The 14286-nt window shown below is 45.1% G+C and overlaps 1 protein-coding gene across 1 annotated transcript in view; it reads left to right on the top strand.

The window, feature by feature from the left end:
* CAB39 (calcium binding protein 39) overlaps positions 1 to 14286 on the top strand; it is a 122144-nt gene that overhangs the window by 26293 nt on the left and 81565 nt on the right. The window contains exon 2 of the mRNA XM_033959115.1: positions 12188 to 12346. Within this exon, the coding sequence (XP_033815006.1) occupies positions 12233 to 12346 (114 nt within the window). The 5' untranslated portion in view covers positions 12188 to 12232. The remainder of the gene's footprint in view (positions 1 to 12187; positions 12347 to 14286) is intronic.

The following is a 14286-nucleotide window of genomic DNA, read 5'->3' as shown; positions in this document are numbered from 1 at the left end:
CGGGGTTGGGGTTTTTACTCCCGTTACTTTTTGGTCCCGAAAAAGACCGGGGATTTGCGCCCAATTTTGGACCTCCGGAAGCTCAACAAGTTCCTGGTCCGGGAGAAGTTCCGTATGTTATCGCTTCCGGTTTTGTACCCCCTGTTGGAGGAAGGGGATTGGATGTGCTCCCTGGACTTGAAGGAAGCATATACCCATGTTCCGGTGCATCCCACTTTCCGCAAGTTCTTACGGTTCCAAGTGGGAGATTTGCACCTTCAGTATCGGGTCCTTCCCTTTGGTCTGGCGTCGTCCCCTCGGGTATTCACAAAGTGTATGGTGGGAGTCGCGGCGGCCCTGCGCTCTCGGGGGCTACAGGTCTTTCCCTACCTGGACGATTGGCTGATCAAGGCCCCGACCAAGGAGGGAGTTATCTTAGCGACCCAATACACTATTATCTTACTTCAGCGTCTAGGGTTCGAAGTGAACTTTCCCAAGTCTCAGTTGTGCCCGGCTCAGTCTCTCCAGTTTATCGGAGCCGTGCTGGACACGGTTCGCCTCTGCTCTTTCCTCCCCCCTCCTCGGCGGGAGGCCTTGCTTCGGTTAAGTCGCCAAGTTTTGAGGCGATCCGTGGTGTCGGCTCAGCGTATGATGATCCTTCTGGGCCACATGGCATCGACGGTCCACGTCACTCCCTTTGCCCGCTTGCATCTGAGGCTTCCTCAGTGGACTCTGGCCTCTCAATGGCGGCAGGATCGCGACCCAGTCTCTTGTCCGATAACAGTGACTCCTTCTTTGAGACACTCGCTCCGTTGGTGGACCAACTCTTCCAGTCTTTCAGGGGGTTTGCTGTTTCTCGTTCCTCCGTGTCGCAAGGTCCTGACAACGGATTCCTCGGAGTACGCGTGGGGGGCACATCTCGACGGTCTGCGAACGCAGGGTCTATGGTCGGCCGAGGACCGTCTTTGTCACATCAATGTGTTGGAGCTTCGTGCCATTTTTCTGGCTGCTCGAGCTTTCTGCCACCTACTGCACGATCAAGTAGTGCTCGTGCGGACGGACAACCAGGTGGCGATGTATTATGTAAACAAGCAAGGGGGGACGGGCTCTTGGTCCCTATGTCAGGAAGCGCTGCGCCTTTGGGAATGGGCGGTCTCCCAGAACATCTTCCTGCGTGCAGTTTATATTCAGGGAGAGGACAATTGTCTGGCCGACAAACTCAGTCGTCTCCTTCAGCCGCACGAGTGGTCGCTCAACTCCCGAGTGCTGCGCGAGGTCTTCGACCGCTGGGGGACTCCTCAGGTGGATCTGTTTGCTTCTCCGGAGACTCACAAACTGCCCCTTTTTTGTTCGCGGATGTACTCCCCGGACCGTCTCGAGGCCGATGCCTTTCTTCTCGACTGGGGAGAGAGGTTTCTCTATGCGTTTCCTCCTTTCCCTCTGATCTTGAGGACCCTGGTTCATCTGAAATCGTCCAGAGCCACTATGATTCTCATTGCGCCTCGTTGGCCTCGTCAGCACTGGTTTTCCCTGCTCCTTCAACTCAGTGTCAGGGAACCTCTACTTCTGCCTGTTTTTCCCTCTCTGCTGTCTCAGAGTCGGGGTTCGCTGCTGCATCCCAATCTTCAGTCCTTACATCTGACGGCTTGGTTCCTTTCCCCCTGACTTCGGCGGTCAGGGAGGTGTTGGAAGCCTCGCGCAAGGTCTCGACTCGGCGTTGTTACTCACAGAAGTGGACCAGATTTTCATCCTGGTGTTTCTCGCACAGTCTGGATCTGAGTTCGGTTCCGGTGTCCTCGGTTCTGGAATATTTGTTGCATTTGTCCAAGTCTGGGCTGAAGACGTCTTCTATTAGGGTGCATCTTAGTGCGATTGCTGCTTTCCACCGGCGACTAGAGGGGCGATCCCTCTCTCTTCATCCTCTGGTGGTTCGGTTCATGAGGGGCCTAGTGAATGTTAATCCTCCTCTGAAGCCCCCTCCTGTGGTTTGGGATCTTAATGTGGTCTTGGCTCAGCTGATGAAACCTCCTTTTGAGCCTATTGACAAGTCCCTTCTTAAGTTTCTCACTTGGAAGGTGATCTTTTTGATTGCGCTCACGTCCGCTCGTAGGATTAGTGAGCTGCAGGCTCTGGTTGCGGACCCGCCTTTTACTGTGTTTCATCATGACAAGGTGGTTCTACGCACCCATCCTAAATTTTTACCTAAGATTGTATCTGATTTCCACCTCAATCAGTCTATTGTTCTTCCGGTGTTCTTCCCGAAGCCTCACTCTCATCCAGGAGAGGCGGCACTTCACACGCTTGCCTGTAAGAGGGCGTTGGCCTTTTATCTCCAACGTACCAAATCTCATCGGAAGGTTGCTCAATTGTTTTTGTCCTTTGATCCTAATCGTCTAGGACACCCTGTTTCCAAGCGCACCTTGTCAAACTGGCTGGCCGCTTGTATTTCTTTTTGCTACGCTCAGGCTGGTCTTATGCTTCCGGGTCGAGTCACTGGGCATAAGGTCCGGGCGATGGCAGCTTCTGTTGCGTTCCTCCGTTCTACTCCTGTGGAGGACATATGTAAAGCTGCCACTTGGTCTTCGGTTCATACGTTCACCTCCCACTACTGTCTGGACACTTTGTCCAGAAGCGACGGCCGGTTTGGCCAGTCGGTGTTACGTAACCTGTTTTCCTAATTGCCATCCTCCCTCCTGCCCTTTTTTGGTTGGCTTGGAGGTCACCCACATGTGAGAATATCATGCCTGCTTGTCCTGGGATAAAGCACAGTTACTTACCGTGACAGGTGTTATCCAGGGACAGCAGGCATATATTCTCACAACCCGCCCACCTCCCCGGGGATGGCTTCTTTGCTTGATATGGAACTGAGGACCACGAGGTGGAGATGCGCCCTCTAGTGGGCAGGAAGGCTAGCACTTGCGTGGTGCAGTGTGCAAACTTGAAACTTCAATCAAGTTTGCTTGAAAAGCTGTCCGCGCTGGGGCTCCGTAGATGAAGTCACCCACATGTGAGAATATATGCCTGCTGTCCCTGGATAACACCTGTTACGGTAAGTAACTGTGCTTTAGTAACACTCTAACTCTTTTTCAGTAAATAAAGAGCCTTTTTTAAAAATCAAACAAACATTTGACCAACTTTTTGTTTTTACAAGGATATTAAGCAAATCCGTTCACACTTTCCTTACTAAATCTCTGAGGGGATTTTGTGTTTACTGTCTTATTGCTTGTGTAATATGCTTCCCCTTTCTGTTCTCTACTGATTTTCTTGTTTTAAGGCTTATTACAATCCTTGCTTTGCGAGATTAAAAAAATATCTATAATAAAAATATTTTTTATCAAGAAGTTATTTTCTCCACAGTAAGCCGCTATGTCGTTCTTATTTTATACTTCATAGCATCGGCTTTTATTTCCTTCTAGGATAGTTCCTCCTTTTTATCCTCTAAGGCTATTCTTTTCACGAGAATCATGCTTTCATTGCTTATGAAATTCCTTTCCCTTTTCATTCAAATCTACTCTGGGACATGACTGGTTTCAACTGCTCATTTGGTCTGCTGGTCCATATGGGTGCATTAGCCAGTAGTCCTTTTTTATTTAGTTCTTGAATCTTTTTTGGCATCTCCATCACCTATATTTAGATTCACCTACCTCTAGGAGGTCGTTTATTCTCATATTTTTCCAACCTCAATGCATATAGGTTTTCTCAGAATCCTCCTTTTAACTTTAGTAGAGCATGAAGTTCCTCTATTCATTTTTTTCCATTATGTTTCTTCCCTTGCCTCCACGCTCTCATATCAGACATTAGGTCTAGTTTTTTTGCAAATTTTTCAGAGTTCTTGGAACCCAACTCTCCCTCCATCCCTTTACTAATGCTAGGGAGTCCCATGTGAGAATATGCTGCTTGCTTGTCTAAGGATAAAGCAGTTACTTACCGTAACAGGTGTTTTCCTGGGACAGCAGGCAGATATTCTTACAACCCTTCCTACCTCCCCTAGTTGGCTTTTTCGCTTGGGTGTAGAACTGACGACCTTGCGAGTTGATGTTGGGCGAGAAGGCACTCGCATATGTGTGGTGCGGGCAGTCTAAAAGCTTGCTAAAGCTTAAAGTGATTCTACACTTTTCACTGTCCATACCAGGGCTCCGTGGATGAGGTTGCCCATATGTGAGAATATCTGTCTGCTGTCTCAGGATAACGCCTATTATGGTAAGTAACTGTGCTATCTTAGAAACAAAGGGGTTAGTATTCAGATGTAGTCCATGAGTATTTTGCTTATGCTGACAGCGTTGTAAAACTACAAAAAGGCAGTATACAAGTCCCAATCCCTTTCCCTTTTTCCAGATTTTCAAAGCTAGGACCTGTGCGGGCTAGTACTGTCCGATCCACAATTCATATCAATTCGCTGATTCAGTTTGGCTGAACCAATCATTTTTTGGGGGAAAAATGGACTCACTGATTCAGTTCTGCTCTGGAACTGTGGGTGCAGGGGAGCGATTTGACTGGCTGAGACTGGAGTTGGTGGAAAAGGTGGGGCGGAGGTGGTGTTGGTGGCCAGAGTGAAGGGAAGAGAGAGGGGGTGTTGGCTGGCCTCATGGGATGGGGCAGTGGTCTCCCCTCCCCTCCAGTCTCCCCTCTTCTGAAGGCACTTCACTGGCTTCCAATTTATTTTAGAATTCAATTTAAATGTGCAAGTATAATATTCAAAATCTTACATAAAGCTTTTTTTCCTTTTGTTTCAGTCTCCTTTAATTCTTTACAAACTACAAAACCAAGAATTTCTCAATTGTATAAACTCTTTTCTTTCACTTAAAGGAATGAAGGTTTTAGATTATGTTTCCCGTTCTTATACATACATTTTTACTTAAATTTGGGATGAACTTCCTGTTGAGATTAGAACTACTTTCTCTCTCTATATCAGTGGTCTCAAACTTGCGGTCCGGGAGCCACATACAGCCCGCCAGGTCCTATTTTGAGGCCCTCGGTATGTTTATCATAAATCACAAAAATAAAATCAAAAGTTTCTTGATATGTCTCTTTAGCTATAAATTACAATATTATTAAGACTTAGCCAAAAGGAAAGAGTTTTACCTCATGCAAAATTGTCACTTTTTTAATAAGACATTAACTATTTTTTTCTGAGGCCCTCCAAGTAGCTGTTTTAAGAAAGGTTTGGATAAGTTCCTGAAGGAAAAGTCCATAGTCTGTTAAGACATGGGGAAGCCACTGCTTACCCTGGATCGATAGCATGGAATATTGCTACACCCAAGAAAGCGAATAGAATGCTAGGTATAATCAAGAAGGGTATTACAACCAGAACGAAATAAGTTATCCTGCCGTTGTATCAGGCGATGGTGCGTCCGCATCTGGAGTACTGCGTCCAATATTGGTCACCGTACCTTAAGAAGGATATGGCGATACTCGAGAGGGTTCAGAGGAGAGCGATACGTTTGATAAAGGGTATGGAAAACCTTTCATACACTGAGAGACTGGAAAAACTGGGGCTCTTTTCCCTGGTGAAGAGAAGACTAAGAGGGGACATGATTGAGACCTATAAGATCATGAAGGGCATAGAGAAAGTGGAGAGGGACAGATTCTTCAAACTCTTGAAAACTACAAGAATGAGAGGGCATTCGGAAAAGTTGAAAGGGGACAGATTCAAAACCAATGCTAGGAAGTTTTTCTTCACCCAACGGGTGGTGGACATCTGGAATGCATTTCCAGAGGGCGTGATAGGACAGAGTACGGTATTAGGGTTCAAGAAAGGATTGGACAATTTTCTGAAGGAAAAAGGGATAGAAAGGTATAGATAGAGGACTACTATACAAGTCCTGGATCTGTTGGGCCGCCGCGCGAGCAGACTGCTGGGCATGATGGACCTCTATTCTGATCCAGCAGAGGCACTTCTTATGTTTCTACTAGTGACCTGGATTGGCTACTGGGCATGATGGACCATTGGTCTGACCCAGTAAGGCTGTTCTTATGTACAAATCTGGCCCTGCAAAGGGTTTGAGTTTGAGACCACTGCTTTATATAAACTTTTTGAACATCTTTAAAAACAATACTTTTTCAGTCATCAATATATGAGTAACCTTACTGAGGATTTAGGAATGTACTCTTGATATATCGATTAATAGTTCTCTTAAACTAGTTTCAGTTTCCATTTCCTCATTTCTTTATGTTAACTGAGTTAAGCCCCTAATTCAGGAGAGGACCCAGTATGTAAACCTAAGGATTGAATTGGAGAGAGATGGGGTACTGGCTACATGGGGTGGGGGACTATAGGGAAGGGATGAAAGAGAGAGGTTGTTGGCCACATGGAGTGGGGTGGCAGTGCTGTTGGTGGCTGGAGAGAAGGAAAGAAAGAGAGAGAGGTGCTGGCCAAATGGGGTGAGGGGCTGAAAGGAAGGAAAGAAAGAGAGAGAGGGTGCTGGCCACAGGGGGTGAGGGGCTGGAGGGAAGGGAAGAGAGAGAGATGTTGCTGGCCTCAAGGAGTGGGGCGGTGGTGGTATTGGGGGCTGGAGGGAAGGAAGAGAGAGAGAGAGGGTGCTGGCCACATGGGGTGAGGAGCGGAAGGAAAGAGAGAGAGAGAAAGGGTGCAGGTCACATGGGGTGAAGGGCTAGAGGGAAGGGAAGAGAGAGGGTGCCGGCCATATGGGTGGGGAGAGGGGGCTGGAGGTTAAGGGAAGAGAGAGAGGTGCTAGCCATGTGGTGTGAGGGGCTGGAGGAGAAAGAATATGGAGAGAAGTTGCTGGCCTCATGGGGTGGGGCGGCGATAGTGTTAGTGGCTGGAGGGAAGGGAAGAGAGAAAGAGTGCTGGCCACATGAAGTGAGGGGCTGGAGGAAAGGAAAATAGAGAGAGGACACTGGCCACATGGGGTGAGAAGCAGGAGGGAAGAGAGAGAGGGTGCTGGCCACATGGGTGGAGTTAGGAGTTGGAGGGTAAGGGAAGAGAGAGGGTGCTGGCTACATGGTGTGAGGGGCTGGAGGGGAAGGGGAGAGAGAGAGAGAGGGTGCTGGCCACATGGGGTGAGAGGGTGCTGACCATATGGGTGAGGGGCTGGAGGGAAGGAAAGAGAGAGAGAGAGGTTGCTGGCCTCATGGGGTGGGGTGGCAGTGGCATTGGGGGCTGCAGGGAAGGAAGAAAGAGAGAGGATGCAGGCCACATGGGGTGAGGGATGGAAGGGAAGAGAGAGAGAGGGTGCAGGCCACATGGGTGGGGTGAGGGAGCTGGAGGTTAAGGGAAGAGAGAGAGAGGGTGCTAGCCATGTGGTGTGAGGGGCTGGAGGGGAAGGAAAGAGGGAGAGAGGTTGCTGGCCTCATGGGGTGGGGCGGTGATAGTGTTGGGGGCTGGAAGGAAGGGAAGAGAGAGATGTTGCTGGCCACATGGAGTGAGGGGCTGGAGGAAAGGAAAATAGAAAGAGGACACTGGTCACATGGGGTGAGGAGCTGGAGGGAAGGGAAGAGAGAGAGGGTGCTGGCCACATGGGTGGGGTGAAGGGCTGGAGGGGAAGGGGAGAGAGAGGTTGCTGACCTTATGGGGTGGGATGGTGGTGATGTTGGGTAGTTGGAGGGCAGGGAAGAGAGAGAGGGCGCTGGCCACATGGGGTGAGGGGCTGGAGGGCAGGGAAGAAAGAGAAAGAGAGTGAGGGGCTGGAGGGAATGAAAGAGAAAGAGAGAGGTTGCTGGCCACATGGGGTGAGGGGCGGAAGAGAAGAGAGAGGGTGCAGGCCACATGGGATGAGGGGCGGAAGGGAAGAGAGAGAGAGGGTGAGGGGCAGAAGGGAAGAGAGAGAGGGTACAGGCCACATGGGGTGAGGGGCTGGAGGGAAAGGAAGGAAAAAGAGAGAGGGTGCTGGCCCCATCACAAACTGCCAGGGATAGCTGGGGGCAGAGGAGGACATGAGAAGAGGGGACAGACAGAAATTTTTCCTTAAGACTAGACCCTTGGGTGGTGTTGGGCTTGCAGGGAGGAGGAGAGGGAAGGGAAGGTACAAAGACAGAAAATGGATGGTGAGCATGGAGAAAGAACATTGGAAAGAGACCCTGGTGAACGAGTTAACAGAAGACAAACAGAAACCAGAACCTGGGACCAACATGATTTGAATAATAAAATGATCATTCAACAAAAGGTTGAAAAAATAATTTTATTTTCTATTTTGTGATTACAAAAATGTCAGATTTGAAATGTGTATTCTGCCAGAGTTAGTGTTAAAATGAGTGCAAGCTAGGACGTAACAGTGTTTGTTTTGTTTATACTTGACAGCACTGGCGTGGGGGTGGGGTGGGAAAAGAGGTTGCAAAATAAACTCGCCAACAAATTTTAAAGCTGTCATAGAAAGCGAATTGAATCGTATTGAATCAAAAAAATAGATTCAATTGGCAAAATCGAATCAAAATTTTTTTTCCTGAATCAGACAGCTCTATTATTCGCAGCTTTGAATAAACTGACTGCCTATCTAACTCAGGAATGGGCAAACATCAACAAGCTCTGCCTGAATCCAAGCAAAACAGAGATTGTTTGGGTTCCTAACACATGTGGTCAAATACTTGACTTCAAAATATCTTTTGGGAAGTATGAACTCCCCTGAAAATCACAGGCCAGGAATTTGGGGGATGCTGCTAGACTCTTCACTATACTCTATTCCCGCAAATTCAAGCAACCTTTAAAACCTGTCTTGTTTTCAGCAACTATGAAATTTCTCTCAACAGCACAACTAGACTACTGTAGTACCCTGTACACTGGTCTAACTATAATTAATTGAGAATGCTGCAACATGACTGATAGAAGGCTGCAAGAGGCGTGTACACATCACACCCTTCCTGTACTGGCTACCAGTATCTTATAAGGCTAAATTTAAATCTGTTTGATTTTCAAGGTCCTCAGACAAAATGAACCAGAATGCTTAAAGAGCAATCTAGCCTTCTGTACACTGTTGAGACCTCTGAGGTCCTCTCAAGGAGTATCACTGCCTATACTCGTCAAAAGAAATTGTACGACGCGATACCCGCCAGCGAGCCTTTTCAGGAGAAACCTCCACGCTGTGGAAGTTATGAGGGGGCTATGTCTAACTCCAGACTACCTCTACTTCAGGAAGCAGGTGAAAGCCTGGATATATTTACCCAAGCCTTTAATACGAGGGTGATTGACTATACTGTACACTCATTCTGTACCAAGACTAGCTTGCCACATACATTAACTAAATAATTTCCTTATACCTTGTTTAGCTGTATAAACAACTTATTTTGAGTATAGCCTCCCATCTGTTTATCCCAGTGCTCCCATCTAATAGTTTCATTTGACCCCTCGGCTATAGGATAAGCTGTATTATAGAAAAATATTGGTGTCATATCTGTTATTTGAATGTTCTGATTTGTGCTTATTAGATGCTGCATGAGTATTATGTCTCTTTTACTATGCATTATATATCTCTCATTTGAATTTCAGTGCTGTTAAGTATATTTTTGAAACTATTTTATGGTAGTCCTATTACTGTATTTTCAATTTACTGATTTTAACTACCTCATTCATTGTATTTATGTACTGTATATACATTTTGTCATTTTACTACTGTTAAGCTGTTAATAAAGTTGGAAGTTCTGTTGAATTATGCCTCTTCATAAAGGTGGTTAATAAATCCCAATAAATAAATTTATGAAATGACTGGTTAGGTTTATATGGAAAGGAGTGAGGGTGGTTAAAATATTTATAACCATAATCTACTGTTTTGGATGGGGCTTTAGAGTGCTTCATGTTTGGGAATAGAAGAGGGTTTCCTTGGGCTGACTGTCAACCTCCATCTCCTCATCCTCCTTTAGTTTCTTTCCTCATTTTTATCTGTCTCCCTAGTGTCATCTTTTCCCAAATCCTTCCCTACCAGTCTTCATCTCTCAAATTCTCTTTACCTTGTCCCATTCCACAGCAGTATCTAGTCTGCTACCAGCCTTCACCTGTTTCCTCCCTTCCCCTACACTCCCATTTCTTTCATCTGGCTTCTCGTTTCCTCTTTCCAAAAAAATTGGAATCTCCATGCTGCTGATGGTGCTGTTTTCTCTTCTGACTTCCTAGGATACTGTATTGTCTTGTTCTCCCCCCTCCCCATCCTCTGCCATGCCAATATCCTGAAACAATTCATAACCAATTATCACAGGCTAAATGGCTGATGCTGTTAACTCCCATAGCCAGAGGCTGAAGACTGCAGACCTGATTCCCTAATCTGCTACTTGTTTGTGTGTTTGTGCCATTTTAAGACTATGCAAAACAGAGTTGGATTTGTTGTTCTGCAGCTGATACTCCTTTCCTCCTGTGATTCATGGCATAGAGGGGAAACAGCAACAAGGGGATTTCTGCATCCATAGGTAGAGCTGCAACATATGCAGACACATTTTAATGGTGACCATGTTACCCAAGTGAAGGGGTATTTTATGTATTTTATTTTTAATGTGTGTATGTATCTATTTAAAATTACCAGCAAGATCTGTGATAAAATAATACTTTCATTTTATAAGCTCCATCCAAAACTACAGATAAAATTATTACACTCTTTTATTCCAACATCCATTAATTACGGTAAACATTTTTACCAAATCTGAGACTGATATTTTTCCATCTTCAGAAACATCTTTATTCCTTTAAAAAAAAAAAAAATAGTGCACAAGTGTATCTCTGATGCCTATGATACCCTAGGTTCTGTTGTCTGAGAGCTTCCCAAACTTATCCTGGTGACCCCACAGTCAGTTGAGTTTTCACATGCTGAATATGTATATGGAAGATATACATATATTGGGTCTCCAGTACATGTAGATTCTCATAGATATTATGAAAACTCAACTGGCTAAAAGATCCTGAGACAGGATTGGGCAACCCTGTTGTAACATGGACAGCTGCAGTGCCCAGGTGCATAAAATACCTTATTTTTTGCTCCATAAGACACACTTTTTCCACCCCCAAAAGGGGGGTGGAAAAGTGGGTATGTCTTAAGGAGCGAAAATATCTTCCCGCCCCCAGTACCTTTTTAAAGTTGCAGTGGTCCAGCGCGCTCTCCTGATGGATGGATGGCTTTGGTAGCAGTGCGGCGTGACCTCATCCAATCACTGAGTGGCGCGGAACCAGGCAGGAAGCGCAAAGGTCGCACTCCTGCGTCGTGCCGCTCTACTACCAAAGCCATCTATCCAGCAGGAGAGCGCGCTGGACCACCACAGCTTTAAAAAGGTACCGTTTTCAGGCTGTGGGTGGGCTGCTTTGGCTTCGGGCTGTGGGTGGGCTCCTTCGGCTACGGGCGGGCTCCTTCAGGCTGTGGGTGGGCTGATTAGGGCTTCCCAGCACCAGACCACTAGATGCACCCCTCTGTAGAGGAGGAAATGTTTTTCACTTGGTTTTTCCTCCTCTACAGGGGGGGTGTGCCTTATGGACGGGTACGTCTTATAGAATGAAAAATACGGTACCTCTTTGCAGTCATAGCTTCTTCAGTGGGGAGTAGGATAGACCACGTCAGCCTTGGGGTAGACAATCTTTATTTTGTATTAATAAGGTTAAAACCATAACGCATATAAAACCACATGAAAAAGTCCAATGTATAGAATGTCCTATGTTGGAATATTGCAATACTCCAACATAGGACATTTTATACATTGGACTTTTTCATGTGGTTTTATATGTGTTATGGTTTTAAGTTTATTAATACAAAATAAAGATTGTCTACCCCAAGGTTGACGTGGTCTATCCCACTCCCCACTTGTTATTTTCTTGTTTGATTTTACATGGGGTTTCTGTTCCCTCTTTTTTGTTCTATAATAGCTATTCAGTAACACAAGTTATCTAATGCAGCTTTATCAGGGTTGTATTTATTAAGGCTGTCTTAAATAGACTGTGATAACATCTTCATACATTACTACTTTAGAAAGGATGTTAAGGATCAGATTCACTGACCATTTTGTATCTGTGGAAAGTCTTACTGGTGGGGATTGCCTGGGGGGGCTGGTTATCTGTCTTTGTTTTTTACCATTTGTATTGGACCACTTTTATGTCGTTGTTGTATGGCATTGCACCCTGTTGGGTGGTGTATTTTTCACTGTTAATAAACATAAGTTTTTAAAAAAAAAGACCAAATGATCTGTATGAGCAGGTGTCCTCAATACAATAAGTTCAATGTCATTTTTGTCCCTGTATACAGCTTGGATATTTTCATCATGAACTTTTTTGGTTTATTCTTTGTAGGTAGAAGAAGGAGCCTGAGCGTGACAACCTGTGTAACTTACAATCATGCCATTCCCTTTTGGCAAATCCCATAAGTCTCCTGCAGACATAGTGAAGAACCTAAAAGAAAGTATGTCTGTTCTAGAAAAGCAAGACATCTCTGACAAGAAGGCGGAAAAGGTATGTATCATGTTTCTGGAAATTAAATGTTCAAAAAAGGCATGGACTTGAATTGTTTAGTATGCATTTGAGACTGAGTTACCATACAAGCAGTGTGCATGAAGAAGGCAATTTTATAACAAGTCACTTAAGAAGCCAGACGTATCTATTTTATGAAGACATACGGGTGCCTATGTGCATTTATAAAATATCAATACAAAAGCAGCCAAAATTGTAGCTAAAATGCATTTACACCAGCTTTGGTTAACATACCTGGTTTAGTTTTTCCCATAATAAATGCAACTCTATAATCCCTTATTTGTCCTGTTTGTCTTGAATATATTGTAAGCTGTGCATATGTCTAGTGGTACTATAGAAATAAGTAGTAGTAGTAATAGTACCAGCTAAAACAAATTTTTGAGTAAAAGGCCAAACGTTCTGCATGTGTAACCTTTTTGAAAATTAATCTATTTTCAGTATTAACCTTGGTATTTGCTCTTACAGTTAACCTGCTCTGTCTACCGAAACAATAGTTTTATCACCATCTAGTTCTTGTTTTCTTTCTTCAACTTATCTTTTAGGTACATAATCAATAAAGTAATTCAGGGTAATAGTCTTTTTTCTTTGGAAAATATCATAACCTGATGTTTCTATTCACATTTTCAAAATTCTCAAATGCATCCTCAAATGCATAACATATTTTTGATAAACATTATCTTAGACTTCTGCACTTTTGCAACCTGAGATTATAAACACCTCAAATGGTGGCCCAAGTCATCTAGTCCAATTTTATATATTCCCATCTTAGCCACCATTAGTTTTAACATTTTGGAAGATTGAGACATGAAGTATTGGCAGAAGCTTCAGTTCTCATCAAAGTCTCCCAAAGATCTTTCAGAGCTACCTTCCTTTTCCCAGAGAGCCCTTGATCTTGTATTTGTGATTGGTATTTCTTTGGGAGAGAAACTAAAGGTCTAACTGAAGAAAAACACCTAGCATGAAATCTCAGCTCACTCACTGCAGGCTTTGCTGGAACAAAACTACATTTCACAGAAACATAGAAACACGATGGCAAATAAGGGCTACTGTCTCCTCCCCCTTCCCAAGAGATCCCATGTGCCCGTCCCACGTCCTCTCAAATTCAGACACAGTTTCCATCTCCACCACCTCCACAGGAAAACCACTTCACATATCCACCACCCTCTCTGTAAAAAAAAAAAGTACCTCCCCAGATCACTCTTGAGCCTATCACCTCTCAGTCACATTCCATGCCCTCTCACTTTGGAGTCTCCCATCAAATGAAAGAGATCTACCAAATGCATATTTGTGCTGTGGAGGTACCTAAATGCTTCTATAATATCTCCTCTCTTCTGCCTCCTCTCCAAAGCACACACACACCAAGAACTGTAAATCTGTCCCCATATGCCCTTTGATGAAGACACAGACCATTCCAAAGTCCTCCTCTGGACTGACTCCATCCTCCTGAAGGTCTCCAGAATTGTATACAACATTCCAAATAAGTTCTCACCAGAGTACAATACGGGGGCCTCAACACCTCCATCCTCCTACTGGCCGCATCTCTCCCCATACAGCCCCTTTTGTTGCCTTTTCAGTCGGCCCAGCCATCTCTAGATCATCACATACTATCATACATAAGCCCCCGCTCCTCCTTCATGCACAAAAGTTCCTCACCCTCCAAAACTACATCTCTCCCCCAGGTTCCTTCAGCTTAAATGTATGACTCTGTTCTTCCCAGCATCACTTCTTATCTGCTAAATTTCAGACCACTCTTCAAGCTTCACAAGGCCCACTCCCATGTCATTCACACCATTGGGGGCATCCACTCCACAGCAGGTTCAAAGAAGAACGACCAAGATGATAAAGGGGATGAAACGCCTCTCATTTGAAGAAAGTCTAAAAAGGTTAGGGCTTTTCAGCTTGGAAAAGAGACTACTGAGGGG

Source organism: Geotrypetes seraphini, chromosome 9 (assembly GCF_902459505.1).
Source record: "Geotrypetes seraphini chromosome 9, aGeoSer1.1, whole genome shotgun sequence".
NCBI lineage: Eukaryota > Metazoa > Chordata > Amphibia > Gymnophiona > Dermophiidae > Geotrypetes > Geotrypetes seraphini.
This window is presented reverse-complemented; position numbering and strand designations above follow the sequence as displayed.